Raw genomic sequence first — 17,980 nt, 5'->3', positions numbered from 1 at the left:
GGCGACCGACTTGATCCTTTCGTCTATACTCGGTTTTCCTCTATGAACCGGTCCGGGGTTCACAATCCTGTATCCCGGCAGACGTTGGGCGCCCGCGTCCACCGGCCGTGCGCTACCCTGAAGCTTTCTTCTTGGGCCCCCAATTCGGACCCCTTCAATCGGCCTCTCGACCAGTAGATTGGCTGCATCCAGTTCCTCCATTACCACACTGCCACTCTCTGGTCATCAGTCTTCCTCAACCACGTCCGTCTCTCAACAGCGCCCCTTTACGACAAGGGACCTGTCTACCGTAGCCGTCGAGATGAATCGCCATCTGCCCACTTCTGCTCTCCACTGCAATGTCTGCAAGGCTGCTGGTCTGGATGGTATCGACGCGTGTAGGGTAGTGAATAGGGCGGATTATTGACGATGGCGACTAAGCCGATAGGATGAATAGGAGAACCCACTAATACAGGAACATTACTTGGGCTACGAAGCACTATTCTGTGACTACGCGCGGGCTTCGTCGTGTATAATATCAAGAATCGGGTGGTTTGAATAGAGCAGCCGACCCGCATAAACAGGCTGCTAATATTCGATTGCCAGCCTTGCCACCCTACTTCTGTCCTATGATCGTGAGGGTGATCTAACATACCTAGTATCCTTGGAGGTAAGGAGGAAGAAATGGACGTACAGCCTTCTATCAAAAAGTAGGAATAGGTATCTCCGTGCACAATTCCCCGGAGGAGAAGCTCTGAGCCGAAGCCGACGATTACCTAAAGGTACCTACCGTAACCACTACCTTGGAAACGTCCTCGTATCTATGTGTATCTGCACTAGTATTGATTGTAATGATGTACTTGCGAAATACTTTAGAGGCCGGCACAAATTCCATCTGTACGTATACGGGGCCAATTCGCCTGCTACCCTACCCCGCCAGATTTGGGCGATTCACAGTCCACTAAAATTTGATGACCAGCATGCGTCAGTCGATTCATTCGTGGAGGGGTTGTTTTGTTTCTTGGGGGCGAACCAAACCCAAGCAACTCTACTCTTTTTCTTCCTCTCCTCCCACCCACCCTTCGTCCCTGTTCTTCACCTGACATTGAAAGGGGGAAAAAAGGAACCGAGTCGACGTGTCCTTGTCAACCTTTTCCCATTTCATATCAGTACCTATATTTCAGTTTGTTTTTCCTTTCTGCGCTCAAGGCGTCTCAGCCACCCCCGCCATTGGCATCATTCCACGTTTAACCCCGCGCAGTCAATAGGCAGCAAAGATGGCCGACAAACTCACCCGTGTCGCGATCGTGAACAGCGACAAATGTAAGCCCAAGAAGTGCCGACAGGAGTGCAAGAAATCCTGCCCCGTCGTTCGCTCCGGCAAGCTTTGTATCGAGGTTTCCCCCGACTCTCGCATCGCCTACCTGTCCGAGTCGCTTTGCATCGGCTGCGGTATCTGCCCCAAGAAATGTCCCTTCAGCGCCATCACCATCATCAACCTGCCCACCAACCTGGAGACCCAGGTTACCCACCGTTATTCAGCCAATTCCTTCAAGCTGCATCGCTTGCCCATGCCCCGCCCGGGCAACGTGCTAGGCTTGGTCGGAACAAACGGTATCGGAAAGAGCACGGCGCTCAAGATTCTCAGCGGCAAGCTCAAGCCCAATCTCGGACGATTTGACAATCCTCCCGACTGGGAGGATGTCATCAGGTACTTCCGTGGCTCCGAGTTGCAGAGTGAGTCTCTTCTTTGTTTCTCTTGTTCTCGGTTTTCTTTTTTTCTTTTTGTTTTTGCTTTTTCTTTCGTCTTTCTAGTTCTTCCAGTGCACGCCCGCTGACGACCTTTGCCACCCAGACTACTTCACCAAACTCCTCGAAGATGACCTCAAGGCCGTCGTCAAGCCCCAGTACGTCGACCAGATTCCCAGGGCCGTCCGGGGCCCCCTGAAGACGGTCAGGGCCCTGATCGATGCCCAGAGCAACATGGACAACCGGGATCAGGTCTGCGACACTCTGGAGCTCAACCACATCATGGACCGTGAGATCAACCTGCTGTCCGGTGGTGAGCTGCAGCGCTTCGCCATCGGCACTGTCTGTGTCCGCCAGGCCGACGTCTACATGTTCGACGAGCCCTCGTCCTATCTCGATGTCAAGCAGCGTCTGAGCGCCGCCCGTATCATCCGCTCCCTGCTGCGGGATAACGGCTACGTCATCGTTGTCGAGCACGACTTGTCCGTCCTCGATTACCTCTCTGACTACATCTGCGTCCTCTACGGCCGGCCCGCCGTCTACGGTGTCGTCACCCTCCCGCAGTCGGTCCGCGAGGGTATCAACATCTTCCTCGACGGCCACATCCCCACCGAGAACTTGCGTTTCCGCGAGGAGTCTCTGACCTTCCGCATCGCCGAACAAACCGAAGACTTTGCCATCGACAGGTCCCGGGCCTTCAAGTACCCCAAGATGGAGAAGACCCTCGGCAACTTCCGCCTGCGCGTCGACGGCGGCCAGTTCACCGACTCGGAGATCATCGTCATGATGGGCGAGAACGGTACCGGCAAGACCACCTTCTGTCGCCTGCTCGCCGGCGCCCTCAAGCCTGACGGCAAATCCAACATCCCCGAGATGCGCATCAGCATGAAGCCCCAGACCATCACCCCCAAGTTCGAGGGCACCGTCCGCCAGCTCTTCTTCAAGAAGATCAAGGCCGCCTTCCTGTCACCGCAGTTCCAGACCGACGTCGTCAAGCCCCTCAACCTGGACGACTTTATCGACCAGGAGGTCAAGAACCTGTCAGGTGGTGAATTGCAACGTGTCGCCATCGTCCTCGCCCTTGGCATCCCTGCCGACATCTACCTCATCGACGAGCCCTCGGCCTACCTGGACGCCGAACAGCGTATCGTTGCCTCGCGCGTCATCAAGCGTTTCATCATGCATGCCAAGAAGACTGCTTTCATCGTCGAGCACGACTTCATCATGGCTACCTACCTCGCTGACCGCGTCATCGTCTTCGACGGCCAGCCGGGTATCGATGCTCACGCCAACGCCCCCGAGTCGCTCCTCACTGGCTGCAACACCTTCCTCAAGAACCTGGACGTCACCTTCCGCCGCGATCCTACCAACTTCCGTCCTCGTATCAACAAGCACAGCTCTCAGCTCGACACCGAACAGAAGCTGAGCGGTAACTACGTAAGTTTCTACCGCTCCTCGCGCAACCATTCCCCCTTCCCCCCGACGTGGTGCCCAATGTGCATCCTGCTGACCAATTCCTTCTTCTGTAGTTCTTCTTGGACGAGGCAGACAAAGAAATGCCCGAAACTAGCTGAAAAGGGCATCCACAAGGATTCCACCCCTAGCCGCCACGGCCAGGGTTATGGTTACGAGGCATGGCATAGAGGCGTTTTAGGCGTTCAAAAGGGGGAGCATAAGAAGCCGAAGAAACGGGCTTCCGGTACCGGTGATCACGGGTTGGGTTCGGAAGATTGTGCCACGACGGATGACGAAGATGATGCCGGCGACGACTGACAACGGCGACGGCAGTCTATTCCCTGCTGCCTGGTCCCACGAAGAATTACGGTTTGTCCCACAGATTGAGTGGACGTTATGTTACCCGCTCTACATCCGCACCGCGCTTTTTGGTTCTCTTTTTACTTGTTTTTATGTCTGGTTTGTTTCTTGCGATCCGGCGATGAGTTGAAGACCATCTTGGTCCCAGCTCGCACCGCCGCAGCACTCGCTTTTTACATGGCTTTAGTTTTTGGCTTTCTTTCGTCTCTGCGTGTTCAACATCGCGACAGCTGAGATGAGTGTGGAAGAAGTTGGATGGGAAATAGGCCAGGGGACAAACCGTATATCGTGGATTGAGGGGCAGCGGATCAAGCAGAATGACTGCCGTCAGTTTCTCACTCTTGTGAGAAACGGGGTTGTGGTAGACCGCACCCGGGACCGACTTACCTGGCGACGCCTTGGTGAGCCAAGACTGAAGTGAATATATACCAACGGAGGGCCGTTGTCGGACCAAATTTATGTTTTACATTTATCGCTCGGCTCCCATGTGGCAGAAATAATTCTTGATACTCTCGCCAACTGTATTATGTGTATTAAACGTTGAATCAGAGGAAGAAACATACTAGTGCTACGTTTAATTTTGTTGAGACCCAACTGGGCATCAGCTTGTCGAGCGTTGGATGCCTGGGTCAAGATCCCCGGTCGGTTGACAGTAGTAGCTGAAGGTAGAAACGCACGTTCGAAGATACGTCGAGGATCTGTATGCCGCATGTCATCTTGCCCATTATGACTGCAGTGATACGTTGTTTCCGATACGTACTCAAGAAGGTCCATCAAGCCCAAGGGAGGCAGGCCAACACCTGGGCCTGCTGGAGACTAGAGGAGAGTCCTAGTCTTCCTCAATTTCACCCTCCTCAGAACCAGAGTGAACGCCGGCATCTTCCTTCGCGGCCGCCTTGACCGGTTCCTGGACGGGCTCCTTAACTGGGGAGGATGCAGCCTTGTGGGCCCCATCACCCGCGGGAGTATGCCCAGGTTCAGTCGATGCTTCTTTTTTCAGTCGCTGGGAAGGTTGTCAGTAACGATATGCCAACCAAACGGAGTACAGAGCAGTTGTCTCACCTTTGAATCCCTCGACTCCCGACGTCCGTCGTCCTCATCGTCCCGACGACGACGGGAGCCAGTTGGACGCTCATCCCCATATGGAAGTTCGTCATACGACCCAATCCGTCGTCGGTAAATTTGCTCGCGCTCGTCTTCTCTGTCGCGCCTATCACGATCGTAGAAACTGTCATCATCGCGACGGGATCGGCGCGGGGGACGGTCGTAGTCTACATCCCGAACCACGTCCCGGTCTCGGTCTCGTTCTCGGTCTCGGTCTCGGTCTCGGTCTCGGTCTCGGTCTCGGTCTCGGTCTCGGTCTCGCTCTCGCTCACGATCGCGATCACGGTCTCGCTCACGATGATCTCTATCCCGACGAGGGGGTGTCGAGGGTCGTCGATCAGCAGACAACAGGCTCTCGGCCATGGTCGACTTGCGGTGGTTCCGTTCGCGCTCGGCAATGGCCTTCCGTCTGTCGGCCTCGTAGGCATCTACTTCCGGACTACGACTGCGCCTAGACCGTCCGCCATGACGATGGGACCTCTCACCTCTGGAATGATCCCTCTCACGGGCCCGATATAAATCACGCTCGCTCGAGACGCGATCTCGTCGGCGACGACGATCCCTCTCGGCCTCTTCATCCTTCTCGCGTAGGCGACGGATGAACTTGTCAAAGGCCGCAATCCTGGCTTCCTCGGAGCCCACAGCCTGGAAGGCAGGCGCGTCTACCAAGCGTGATCTGACATTCTCCCAAGTATCGCCGATGACAATGGGAGGTTCTACTCGTTTCATATAGGAGCGTAGGTCATCGGCCGCCCTTCGCTGTTGACGTTCAGAGTGCCTATCCTCTTCTGGGCGCCTGGATTTCTTCTCTTGGAGCTAGACTGTGTGTCAGTACGCGGCCGCCGGGCTGGTAGATTGGGGTGAGTACTGCTACTTACACGTTCGAAAATAATCGACAAAATGTCGCGGTCAATGTTAGCAGCGCGCCGATTCTTCTTGATAACCTCGAGGAACTCCTCGAACGTCGTCTTGGGGGTGACCTCAAACCGCTCATCCTGATGAAGCACGTTAACATGACAGGCATCTTGGAGAAGAAAAAGGATTGAAAAAGAAGAAAGAAACTTACATCAAGGGCGTCAAGAACGTCGTTCCTTGGCGTCCGCAACGCCTTTTCCTCCTCCTCGACGATATCCCAAAAGAGCTCTTGCGGGGTAGAACCTGGTTGTCCAAGCATGGCTTTGTAACGATCGTCCTCCTCGACCAGGGGGAAAAACTGGCTCCACTTGGTGGCGGCATTGATCTTGCCCTGCTTCCTGAGCTCGTTCAAGAGGTTCAAGAATCCGTCTCGTGCTTGGCGTTCCCTGCGGAACTTCCTGTTCTTCTGTTCCTGCTTTGAGTCGTTGAAGGCGCGCTCCAGCGATTTGATGTGGTTTTGGAAGGCAGTTAAGATATCAAAGCGGCTCAGGGTCTTGTACTTCTCGTCATTCTGGAATGGAGGAGTGGAAGTAATGATACCTTGCGCGTCAGACCAGCGCGTGTAGGGTTCTAGGTTGAGCTTCGGGAGCAGCTCGATGAGTCCGTCCATGGCAGACTTGCGGGAGGCCGCCTTCTGGTCCAGATGGGCTTTCTTCAAGCCAATGATGTATTCCTCGAACAGCTGACGGCGTTCGTTTTCGTCGTCGGTGGAGCGGAACAGCGTCTCGCCCTCGATCATGGGCCGAGCCGTCTTCCAGCGGGTATAGTGCTTGATCTCGGGTTGTCTCTTGAGCATCGTCTCAAAGTCGACACGAAGCTTGTCCAGCCTTTCCTGGGCGCGTTCCCTGTCCTGCACGACCACGTCGTGGCAATATTTCTCAAAGGCCTCCTTTCTGTCCTTCGGGTCCTTGATTGCCCTGTACTGGGGATCCTTGGCGATCGTCCGCAGGGTTTGCTCCCAGGTCCAATCCGCTTGGACGCCGCTTCGACGGAGAAGCTTCATGAAGGCAGCCTCGGCTTCTTCGAAGGTCTCGTATTCGGGGTCGTTGCTCGCGGGCACAAAAGCCCTGGCGCTGGCGTCGCCGCCATATGCTGAGTGGCGCGAATCGGAGACATGATCCCTATCGCGGCCATCACGATAATCATGACCGGAACCTGGGATCGCACTACCTGCTCTGTAAGGCGTCGCGGCCCTGATCCAGTTAGTTGACGGTGTTATCGAGAGTTGGGCAGGAGGAGACATACGCGGGAGTCGTGGGCGTGCTGGATGTTCCCAAGGCATTCTTATACACTTCAGGCATCTCCCACGAGCTCTGTTTTGTTTCAGTGTTATACCAGTACTTCCGACCACCTTCGGCAGTGTATTCCTTCCACGGTTGGTTCGCCAGAGCGCGCTGCAAGTACGAGTTAGCCGCCATCAGTCTGGTTGGGATGGTAAAATTGACAATAACAAATACTAAACATACCTCGGCGGGGGACATCATGTCCTCCGGCTTGATCCATTGCGTAACTTTGGTGATCGCGTTGTAATAGTAGCTGCGGCCATCGGGAGTGCGATGCTCCTGCCATGGCCCCGGCTGGGGGAATGGGCTCCCAACGCCGTTCATCGTGGCGTGGGAATTCTTTTCTCGAAAGGAACGCCGTTGTCTTGAGCTACTCCTGCAGCACGATAGTTCGAGGGAAGTCGAGGGAGGATGATGAAGATGAGGCTGTCGTGTTGTTCGTTCGTAAGGAGTGAAACTTTTTGGTACACGCGAGGCGACGAGAGGAATTGGAAAGAAACTGCGACATGCAAGTGTGGCTGGAGACGTCAGCTACTAAGCAGCAGCTTGGATTATATAAGCTAGCTGTTGTGGCACAAGGCTGAGTGTATCAGGGGCTAAGTATCCTTGGCACTAGAGTACCTCTCCAAAGTACCTTTCCCTTCAACGCCTCACCGACAGCTGATCGCGTCGCATTCTTCTTAAAACCTCCCATTCGAGCCGCCTCTATACAAGGACTCACCCGGGTTTATTGAAATTGGAATGGCTAGGTAGTCTGTTTCTGGACTTCACTTTCATCCTCACTTGCTGGAAAAGCGAAATCGATTGCCTATTATTCACCGACTACTCACGCGGCTCCTCTTCACCCCTTGACGACCGTGTGATATGAGCCTAGATATTGTATAAACCTCAACCAAAGATGGCCATTGAGGATGGCGAACCGAGTGACACCCTTAGAGGGTCGTTAGACTTCATCGAGAGCTCACATCTCTCCTACATTATTCCAAAGGCAACCAACCTGGACCTAGAGGAAGCCTCTCAAGATGCCGACGATACGGGGAGTCTCTTTGACACCATAGAGCAGCGCCAGACACTCTTCTTCGGTCCGTCACTCGCCCTGGGAAGTCCCTATATGTCTTGGGCTCAGTCAATTAACGGGCTTGTGTAGACGAAACTGTCGACGTACACCTCATCCTGCGGGCCCCTTTACTCGACGAGACAACGCTACGCTCATGCCTGAGCCGGCTACACATTTCCCTCGAAGCCCAAGTGGTCAGCGGCCAGTCGACTGGGAAAGATAGCCCTCCTGCATCCGACACCATCTTCGAAGGCGTCGTCGAGGACACTGACGACCCGTTCATCGTCGTCAACGCCGCCGAGGATAGCGGGGACGAGGCCGGTGCCGACCAACAGCGACAGCCCAACATCTACGCCGTCTGGAAACTACCCGTTTTCCTCGCCAGGCCGCGGGTCCGCCTCCAGAGCCCATCCGTCATTTTTCGGGCTTCGGCGAACCTGAAATCCGCCGATGCGACTGGCAGCCCCGGAGATACGAACGGGTACATGCGGAGCGGCGTCCCGGCCGGGCTCAACTTGCTCGAATCCTTCGCCACAGACCCTGCTCTGGGCGGCGTCACGCCCCGGCTCTCCGCCCTTCGCGTCTCGCGGGTAGCTCCCGTCACCCAGTCGCGGGGTCTTATGAAGCCCTTGAGTGCACAGCCCGGCCTGGAACTCAAGATCTTCCCCGCCATCCACACGAGGGTGCGGTTTTCCCGTCCCAACACGATCCCGGCAAACCCCGCTCTGATCGCAATGTTGGAGGTCGATTTCACTTCCCATATCGAGGACAGCAGCATCCGCTTGGACAAGGTCACCATGACTGCACAGGACAGTGTCGTCCAGGATCTCAATACCCATACCGGACTATCCCTGCCCCTGAAATGCGCGGCGCATGACCACGTTACGCTCTTGTACCGCCTGGCGCCCGAGCAAGTCGAACTCGTTACCAAAACCCCAACCCGCGACCTCGACGTCTCCATCGAAGCCACCATCGAAGATAACTCCGGTACCTGCACTCCCAAGCTCACGCTGGCGTGGACCACAACCCTCGATTTCACCCTCCCCGTCAACCCGGGCTTCGGCTCCGCCACGCAGCCTCTCCAGCGCGCCCACCGTCCCTCCCAGCTTTCCATCAGCGGCTCCGAGTCCCTCACCGCCCCGGCCGTGAGCCGCCCGGACGCCCTTCCGGCCCTCGAAGCCGCCACCGCCCGAAGCACCGAGACCACCATCCCGGACCTGGGCCTCACCATGACCATCTGCGCGCCTCCAGGGCCGCTGTTCCCAGGCGAACCATTCACGTGGACCATCTACGTCGTCAACCGCGCCGCCGCGGCCAAGGCTGCTCCCTCTGCTACTGCCGCCTCCGCCATGCCACCGCCGGGTCGCAAGCTCGCGCTCCTGGCACTCCCGAAGCGCCGGCGCAACGATGCGCGAGCCGCTCGCCCGCCCTCCGGAGCCGCAGAGAAGGGCAAGACGATTGCCGACGGCCGGAAGACCGCGGATGCGGTATTGGACGAGAACATCGTGCACGCTATGCAACGGAGCTCGCTCGTCGACTCGGCCGACGCCGTGTGTTTGAGTCCCGACACGCGGGTCGGGCCGCTCAACCCCGGGGCCTGCCATGTCGTCGAGCTCAAGTTCGTCGCCTTACGAGCAGGGATTGTCGGGATGGAGGCGATTAGGGTGGTTGATCTGGGAACGCAGGAACATGTTGATGTTCGTGACCTGCCAATCATGATTGTACAAGATTCAAAGAAAGAAGAGGATGAGGGGGAGGAATAGGGGCCAGTAGCCCGATCAATATTCGCCCAGTGTCAAGCTCTTTGCTTAAAAAGAGCCATTGATATACCTATAATGCTTTGGATCCCGGTGTCCTTATGCCAGCCAGCCATGTCCTCGCCGTGAAACTCCGAACAGTGCTAGTCAGAATAACCATATAATCCATTTTCATAGGAATTTCCACCCAAGCCCACGGCCCTGTACGCCCATGCAATATACCTCGAAACCTCCAAGGCCGTCCCACTTGCGCCGCAAGCATGTCTAGAACTCATCTATACCGTATTTGTCATTAAAAATCATCATAATCATTATCCCATCCCAATCGTTCGTATATCGACACGTTCTTCGCCGTCGGCTTGTTCATGCTCTTGATCGGTGTAGCGGCGATTTCGTCTTCTGGCAAAGTAAAGAATCTCGATCCTTTCACTGGGGTCTCTAGGATCCCACCGGCTGCAGGAGAGGCTGGCATGGCGAGGCCGTTCTCTTGCGCTGCAGCATCTGCGGGGCCAGCTGTTTGCTGCGGTCTGGCCTTTTTCCTTGCCATCAGAGGCGATGAACCAGGAACAGAGGCTAATTCAGAGGCATCTACACGAGACACTGCGGACCGCCTGGAGGGCGTGGCCAGTATAGCAGACGATGGCACGGCGTCCAAGGCATCCCCAGTGCTTCGTCTCGGTGCGGTAGATGGGATCATCGACGCACTTGACGGCGGCAGAGCCATCGGTGACATGTCCGGCGGGTCCAACGGCTCTGTGGCCAGGGCATCTCGGAAGCGATTACTAGTCGGTGTGGCCTTGACCTGAACCGTCTGGAAAAGAGGGTGCCGAGTTGGTTTTTTGGATTCTGCGAAAACTGTCAGCACTGACGAGAGGTTAAACTTGTCAAGCAGCCAGAACGTACTCTTGATGTGAGATAGCCCTCCTAACGTCCTGCGCTCGGCTGCCTCCACGATCGCCTTGCCGGCCAACTCTCGGTTCGGCTTCCTGATAGCGTCGATAGCGTTCCTCAACTCAGCTTCAACCATTGCCTTCTTTTGCGCTCTGGGGTTATCCAGGGCCGTCAAACTGCTGCTTCTAGAAAGCGACCTCGTTCTGTCATGAGACAAGTTCCGCTCGGGTCTCCGGCTGAGGCCTGCCAGCGTGGTTTGTTCATTGCCTTCTCGCTTTATGCCAGGGATAACAGCGGTGGTGGCAGACCGCATCAACGCAATAGTGTTGCTCGGGCCGCGAGAAACGCTTCGGCGAGACTGTTCTTTATACAGAGCTCTTTCAATCGTTTTCGAGGCTGTCGATGAGAGCGTAGGTCGCTTGGCCGCGGCGCCCGGTCTCGGTTTCGCCTCAGATGAGCGAGCAGGCCGGCTGGGCTTCTCCGGCTTCTTCGGCGGTATTATGACGGGACCCCCCAGTTTGCGGCTGATGGAGTCACAGAGCTCGGGCAAGCGGGCCGCAAAGCTTTCATGCAAATTAGGACTGGTTGGTAGGTGGAAGTCTTGACGCATGAACTTACAATGGCAAGATGATGTCTGTGCAAAAATCCTTCAGGGGGTCTGCGGACGCCTTTTGAGCCGGTTGCCCCGGTGCTTGCGTTGTGGCCTGTGAATCCTCGAGCAATCTCAGCTCGTCTGAGGCTGTAGACTGCCAGATGCATAGTCGATCGGCATGTACGTCCAAAAGGACGGGGAGGTTGTGCTTGCTTCTTTTCTTGGGGGTCTGGGCGGCAGGCGCTTTGTCAGAGTCGGGAGCGACAGGTAGCCCTGGTAACTGGCTCTCTACGTCGTTTTCTTGAGCCCTCAATGGCTCCAGGGCCAGGATCTCCATGATCAGTATCATTTGGAGCTGCGTTTCCCGGGTGCGCAGGAGGTCGACATGGGACTTGGCCAAAGCCGGCGGAACATTGCCGTCCTCGTCTGAGGCCTCGAGTTTGCTCGCTGTCCACCATTTCCGGACATGGCCCTCCTCACAGGGATATAGCCCGTCTTTTCTAATCTTCATCTTTTTTGACCTTCTCTTCCTGGGTTTATTATCCCCTTCATCCGACGTCTCAACAAAGGATTTCATTTTGGTGATAATGTCCGGAATGGTTGCTCTGTACTTCTTATCGATCTGCACTGTGGTCATAATCAGGGTTTTAAGAAAATCAACCAAGTCGTTCATGTTAAATGCCGTGTCACATTCAAGATGGAATGCTGCCCTCGCCCGAGATAGCGGTCCTTTCGCAAAGTATGCCAGGGAACCCTGTGTCGGAGTATATCAGCATCAGCCACATTGCCGAAGAGTCCCACCCGCTTACCTTGAATGCATAAAGAGCGTCCAAGTATTGGGCCCTGAGTTTATCGAGTATATCTTCTGGGGTGGCCGGAGCATCAAATTCTGCGGTCGTCGATTCTCCTGGACCCGCTACATCGGATGTTCGATGCTCGTGAGGATCGGTGTCCCGTGGTCCTTCTCGGTTACTAGGCATGGCAGGATGCTCGGGCGTGTCATGATTCGACGAGGTAGGCGGTGACGGCCGGCCGTCTTCACACATGGGCCGCTTCTCCGCCCTGGCAATTTCTGGAGCCGAGACCGACTGCGACCGACCGCGTTTTCGAACGACAGATTGCAAGGCCTCAATGGCCAGTCTTTTCTGCTTTTGTTCCTTGTGAAGATGTGGGGTGGTCAAGGGCGCGGTGGGCGTGTCTGTACGAGGGAGGTGGCCCAAGCGTAAGAGTTGTTTGCTCGACACAGTGGCCTTGGTGGACAATTCCAAAACGTCCACCCATGAGCCCAGTTTACAGACGGTATATAGCTTGGTATCGCTCCGCTCGATGGCGTAGATAGCCCTTGTTGCTTCATTCCGGGCAATCAAGGCGTTCGGTTCGACTGCCATGCGATCTTCGAGGTCGAGTATCTTGATGTGAGATTCATAGAAGCGGCTCGAATGTAGGTTTCCGTGAGGGGAGGACAGATCAAGGAGGGAGAGTGGGAGGTGTCGGCGCTTAAGCAGCATAATCGGTTGCAGAGTGCAAGGCTTCGCCAGGACGTCGGGAGGGTGTGGCTTGGGATGTTGTCAGTCAAGAAGGCCGAGGGAAGAACGAAAACCTGGTTGATGACCAACCCTCACGACAATTGAAGGCTTCAGAAGGTGTTCCAGCGCACTGGAGCCCTGCGACTCCTTTTGGTACACGCCATCGGGGGACTTGGCATGAATCCGGTTCAAAGAGTTCTCGGAGCTTGGGGTGAGGACCCTCGATGGAGGATGTGACAGGTCCGGCATAGTAGCCGGCCTACAGGTAGACATTGGGTTTGGTGTACGAAGACTGGTTGGTATTCATTGATAGATACTAAAGAGAAAAATTACCCCAAGTGGCATACAAAGGTAAATGCCCAGACAAGAAGTGTGATGTTCAAGTTGAATGTCGGTCGAGATGGATCAATTTGTTGGTTGGCGTCACGCGTCGGTGTGGGGTCCAGCGCGTCTAGCATTCACGTGCACACGGTCATGTACATTGTACATGTACATACGAATACCAGCCACATTTTATTTCATACTTGAGGCTGGTTATCCGTGGCTTATGCTTGCACCGCCTGGCCTAAGCTTAGGAGGAGCTTAGTAAATCCTTATTCGTAACTGGAGAGCTCCGAAAGATTCATGACTTTGTATTGAATATCTGGACCTAACAAGGAACGCCTACTCTAGGTTACCGTTCTCTTATCGACACAGCTACGATAACAATTATAGCAGCAGGCGACTTTTATCTCATTATTATAAGCCCATAGGAACAGAAATAGATGGCACGTTGTATCCTATAACAGGGCATGGCTACCTATAAATGGTTCATAAAGATCATGGTAGCTCTGGAGAAAGAACTTTAGCTGCATTGTCTCGAACTGCACGACGCAAGTATCCAGGCACGCCAATCACGGAAGTGCCATGCTCTGAATTTCTTACATATTCGTACACTATGAGACTTTGGGTGGTGGCGCTTGTGGCATAGAGTAGTCTCGCGTCTTTGCCGGGAGGAATAGTGAGACCACACACGCGTTTGTATGTATTCGTCCTAGTTACCCAACCCAAAAGCCCAATGGGGCTCCACTAAAAGGTCACCAGACCGTTTGGATGCGGGTTATGCCAAGGACCACTTTCTTACTTTCGGATACAGCCAGGACCAGGGTTTGAACGTAGCCAGACTAGAGCAGGTCTACCAAGGAAATACAGATGCGTTCGCGGGGTTGGGATTTCTACGTTGCAGCGAGAGGGGTACCTAGTACGAGTAGAAGGTCTCTAGAAAAGTCCATCTGGCACGCATCATGGGCATCTCGGCGTAATTAATCAGCAAGATAGCAACCGACTGGGGTTGGGTTATCTGCAGTAGCGAGGTAATGTAACGTTGGCAGTATGGTTATGATACTGGGCGGAAACTTTCCGTACGAGGCTTCGGTAACTACAGTACACTTCTAGTGGTAGCCGTGGTACGTTGTACGCCTGCACACACGTACAATTTCAATTCCGTCCGTACTTACCTGGATTGATGAGATGACTGACGGGAAGAGGGCAGCGAACGAACTAGCAGTCCAGTTCTGCACACGGAAGCCCGCGTCAGGCTGTGCAGGAGGACATCCAATGGTCTGATGCGGACGGCGGCATCATCGGGGCAGGTCAAGGAGGGATGGAATCGGTGTGGGAAAGTGAGGATGGGAGAGAATGTAACGTCCCGCCGTCAATACCGGAGGCCTATTTCGCCATCGTGCTTTTTCTCGTAGTCTCTCTCGCCGGACTCTCTAGCTTGGTTTAATAAGGTAGGGAATCAGAGCATCAGGGCATCATTAGCAATAGCACTCGGTGCTATAGTTGTACGTTGTACTTCGTAGGCTGCAGTAGGTACGGCGTCTTAACCAGGTTAACTGATTGCATTGTGTTTTTCTTACCCGGTCATGTCTGTCCATCTCGTGTTCTGCCATTAAGCTTAGAAGCAATGTCGAGATGGATGCTGTTGCGGGGAGTACGACGGTGAGAGTTACGGCGGCAAGTCCAGGCTCCACTTTCACTCATCCCTCGTGGCAGTCTTATCTATCCAGTGGTTTATCTTGCAAAAGAAACGAGTTGAGAAAAGCAGATGGGTACCTGTATCTATGTAGTGTATTTGAAGGACAATGCAAGACAGTTCATGACGGGAGAAGCAATGTCAATTGTCAAGGCGCATGTACGTTGTACGTTCGCAACAGCCTTGCTTGGGCCAACTCTTCCTAATTATCAGCAAGACGCTTGCTTTTGCGGTTACACGGTGCACCGAAGTGGTCGCATTACTAATATCCCAGGAGAGGAAGTGCCGTTGAAAACATCCGTTACCTACCTGAATTACTAATAACCTCCGCGAAACGTTTCCAGAAGCGGGGAACGGCCCGCCCCGGTGTGCGACGGTGAGGAGGACTGAGCCACGCAGTTTGGGTGGTGGCCACGAACATGAGATGTTGTAGTGTCCTCAAATTAACCGCAGTGAAAACATATTCCATATTCTAGTTGCTTTTAGAAATGTCCATCTTCTCAATCCGAGTTCAAGGCTGACGGATCGCAGCGAGATATCTTTCCATCCAGGCGTATTCGAACCAAGTGAGACACGGAGAAAGAAATTCCGCTCCTCGATTAGCCCGGTGTTTTCCACCTCTCTACCGAAAATGCTTCTCCAATCAGCACAGCATGAGATGATTTTATTGGAATCAATGGCTTTCTAGAACGAACCGAGATCGGAGTAATTCGCCTCTAAGGAAACCGCGTTTTCTGGTTATCCGAAATTGCTCCCTACCTACCGCTGTACTGTGATTGATCCGTTTAGCGAGTGCGTCGTGGGTCCTGCCAGGTACGAGCGAACACCGTGTGTGGACTGTGTGAACCCGGATAGCGGGGTTCGTTTTCGTACTGTACCGATTACGCTATGGCCCATCTGGGCTGTCAAGATTCCAACCCCTCTCGATCGCGGGACCTAACACGCGGGTTTCCCCTCCATTTCGTCGTTCGTTTCTTTTTCCCCATTCATCTCGTTCACCGCCTCTCCGCCCAACCCCTTTTGAAACAACTAACCCACTTTCCCCTCGTCCTCCACGGCCCGCTCCAGGACAGCCAAATCGGGACAGGGAAGCCAAGACATGAAGCGTGGCATCCCGCTTGGTGTTGGTCCGTTCGTTGTGTCGCTGACGTCCGACTGCGATCGCCCGTTGTGAGACAAAATTGATCCCGGGATGTTCGTCGATTTCATTCCTGGCTTACAGGCTGCTGCGCCAGCCCACTTCAACTTTACATCGGCAGATGAAACTGCCGTGCCACCAGTGATCATGCAATCAGCTATCAGTGGTGGTCGGTGAGCGTAGGCCCATGTTCTGGCCGGCCCAGCATACGTTGTATGTTGTACGGTACTGGCACACCTTTCCAAGACGACACTTCTATTGATATCTGAAAACGGCCCTCGTCATGTCAGTCAGCTGGACGTCCGAGGTGGTGTGTATTATAAAGCACTTCGCATCCATCGGTGATGACTGTCCACGATGGACACCTGCCAAGTTCCACACAAACTGCTAGCACGAGATGGGAACGCCCAATGTGGCTAGTTGACTTGCCGCCCCTTCTGGTCTCGACTGAATTCCAGCCCGCTTCGTTCACGGCTAAAGAGAGGGCGAGAATGGGAGTAAGGTGACCAAGGAGAACAGGCAAAAAGATGGTGGTCAAGAACGGGAGTCCTCCGCAACCCACCCAAGTTCCAATCGCCTCGTGTTCTCACCCACCCACCCATTCGTACACACTTGCCGTCCTCCCCTGTTTACTTGGACTATTGACTATTCACGTACATGCACAAAGTATAGAGGGAGGTCGGGACCCGCCTCCAATTCGTGTGATCGCTCACTTATGTGTGCCTGTGCCTGGCGGTCTCTGCTGACCATGCAGCAAAAAGGTGGATTTCCATGGACACATGGCACCAGCAAAAAGCAAATGCTTCATTCCGCCGGCGATCTATCTGGTCTGGTGCCTGACTAGTGGTACCTGCATCGTCGTCCATTGGTCTAGGCGGACGGGTGACGGCCGGAGAAGAGACATGCCGCCGGCCTCCCATTCCACAGCTCTTCAACTCCCATTGCAGCAGTTCAACACTTACAACGTATGTACGTTGTACATACCACCTACGTTCGCACTTCGAGGAAGTCGATTCGTTTTCGAAGCAGGAACCTCAAACAGGCTTCTCCATGCTGTGGGGTTGTGTGTCATTCCCCATCGGTCAGGGACAGGGCCCGCCGGAACGTTTTTTTCGCCGTTTTCAAGGGCCATTCCCTGCGCCTCGACGGCACCCCTGCTCTAGTGTTCTGTTCTGCCCCTTCAACAGGTCCACCCACCCAACGCTGGTGTGGGAAATCGGGTATGGTGTGTCAAGCCAGTCCCATCGGTCCCCAGCCGTACCTTTTGACAATATTCCGTTCCTTGCAAAGCTGGTATTGGCATGCATCACACATGCAGAAGCCACTATGTACACCCATCATGCACCATATCGGTGGAGCTGCACTGCAGTCTTGTGGGATTCCCCCAGAGGTACAGCCCTAGGGAGGACCACGACCTGGCTGACCTCCTTCTTCTCATGAGGGGCCGTTATGTATATAGAAGCATCCCCATCCTCCCCACCATTCCAAACCCTCTTGTCCCCTTTGGCCCTCCCTTCTTTTCCTCCGAGGTCTCCAACCCTGGCTGACCGACTCCTCATCGTCAATCTTGGAGTCGGGAGATCCGCCTCCAAGCCGCTCCAAGATCTTTTCTGTCTTGCTGCCTGCTACCAAGCAGCTTACTACAGTACAGTTCGTCCTATCCTAGTGAAAACCCCCTTGTTGTCCTCTTTCATCATCCGACCGGGTTCTCGTCTGCTTTCTGGGTCAAGAGTATGGCTTCCCATAGATGAATTCCAAAGAGGATGGGTAACTACAGCATCGTCGCAAAGATGTATGGAAGCTTTTCGCATAGAGGGGAATGGCATAGCCTGGTTTACATGTAGCCGCCAGGACAAAGGATCCACCACCCGGTCTGACAGCTCATGAACCGTCTTGTCAAATCCTACCCCTCTGGCAGAGCATGCCATGGCACAACTTCCCATAAAGCAGCGTTAGCCCGTTTTCTGGCACAATTTACATTCTGCCTACAAATACTTGGACTCTATACTAACTTGACATACGTGCAGCGACAGTCGTTCTCCCACCTACCTAGAGGTCTTGTTCATTCGTTCCGGCTACCCTTACATTACATGGCTTTGCGACAGTCCGACAACAGGGCGATGCGGGCAGGTCATCGTTAACCCTTCGCCATCTTGT

At 54.5% G+C, this 17,980-nt stretch overlaps 4 protein-coding genes across 4 annotated transcripts; 2 read left to right on the top strand and 2 right to left on the bottom strand.

Moving 5' to 3' along the window:
- Positions 1-833: 833 nt before the first annotated feature.
- On the top strand, positions 834-3,501 carry ACRALDRAFT_1081834 (uncharacterized protein; the record flags this gene model as incomplete). The annotated part of the gene is made up of 4 exons (XM_071019223.1): positions 834-876; positions 1,576-1,716; positions 1,835-3,165; positions 3,277-3,501. The coding sequence occupies 4 exons, from the start codon at positions 834-836 to the stop codon at positions 3,499-3,501; spliced, it is 1,740 nt and encodes a 579-aa protein (XP_070875239.1).
- Positions 3,502-4,372: 871 nt separating this feature from the next.
- ACRALDRAFT_2027805 (uncharacterized protein) lies at positions 4,373-7,169 on the bottom strand (the record flags this gene model as incomplete). The annotated part of the gene is made up of 6 exons (XM_071020491.1): positions 4,373-4,546; positions 4,606-5,463; positions 5,526-5,642; positions 5,714-6,755; positions 6,808-6,956; positions 7,029-7,169. 6 exons carry the CDS (start codon positions 7,167-7,169, stop codon positions 4,373-4,375), a joined length of 2,481 nt encoding a protein of 826 aa, XP_070875238.1.
- Positions 7,170-7,548: 379 nt separating this feature from the next.
- ACRALDRAFT_1042683 (uncharacterized protein) lies at positions 7,549-9,844 on the top strand. The gene is made up of 2 exons (XM_071015273.1): positions 7,549-7,927; positions 7,993-9,844. The coding sequence occupies exons 1-2, from the start codon at positions 7,744-7,746 to the stop codon at positions 9,663-9,665; spliced, it is 1,857 nt and encodes a 618-aa protein (XP_070875237.1). The 5' UTR covers positions 7,549-7,743; the 3' UTR covers positions 9,666-9,844.
- A 107-nt stretch (positions 9,845-9,951) lies between these two features.
- Positions 9,952-12,917, bottom strand: ACRALDRAFT_1076488 (uncharacterized protein; the record flags this gene model as incomplete). The annotated part of the gene is made up of 5 exons (XM_071018515.1): positions 9,952-10,505; positions 10,563-11,113; positions 11,169-11,896; positions 11,952-12,551; positions 12,759-12,917. The coding sequence occupies 5 exons, from the start codon at positions 12,915-12,917 to the stop codon at positions 9,952-9,954; spliced, it is 2,592 nt and encodes an 863-aa protein (XP_070875236.1).
- Positions 12,918-17,980: the final 5,063 nt, after the last annotated feature.

Source organism: Sodiomyces alcalophilus, assembly GCF_042370955.1.
Source record: "Sodiomyces alcalophilus JCM 7366 unplaced genomic scaffold ACRALscaffold_4, whole genome shotgun sequence".
In the NCBI taxonomy this organism is placed as follows: domain Eukaryota; kingdom Fungi; phylum Ascomycota; class Sordariomycetes; order Glomerellales; family Plectosphaerellaceae; genus Sodiomyces; species Sodiomyces alcalophilus.
This window is presented reverse-complemented; position numbering and strand designations above follow the sequence as displayed.

Excerpts from the sequence above, each read along its gene's own strand:
- ACRALDRAFT_1042683 (XM_071015273.1), top strand. The coding sequence starts at position 7,744 with ATGGCCATTGAGGATGGCGAACCGAGTGACACCCTTAGAGGGTCGTTA. Across the intron at positions 7,928-7,992 it reads GCGCCAGACACTCTTCTTCG|ACGAAACTGTCGACGTACAC; the intron begins GTCCGTCACTCG and ends GGGCTTGTGTAG.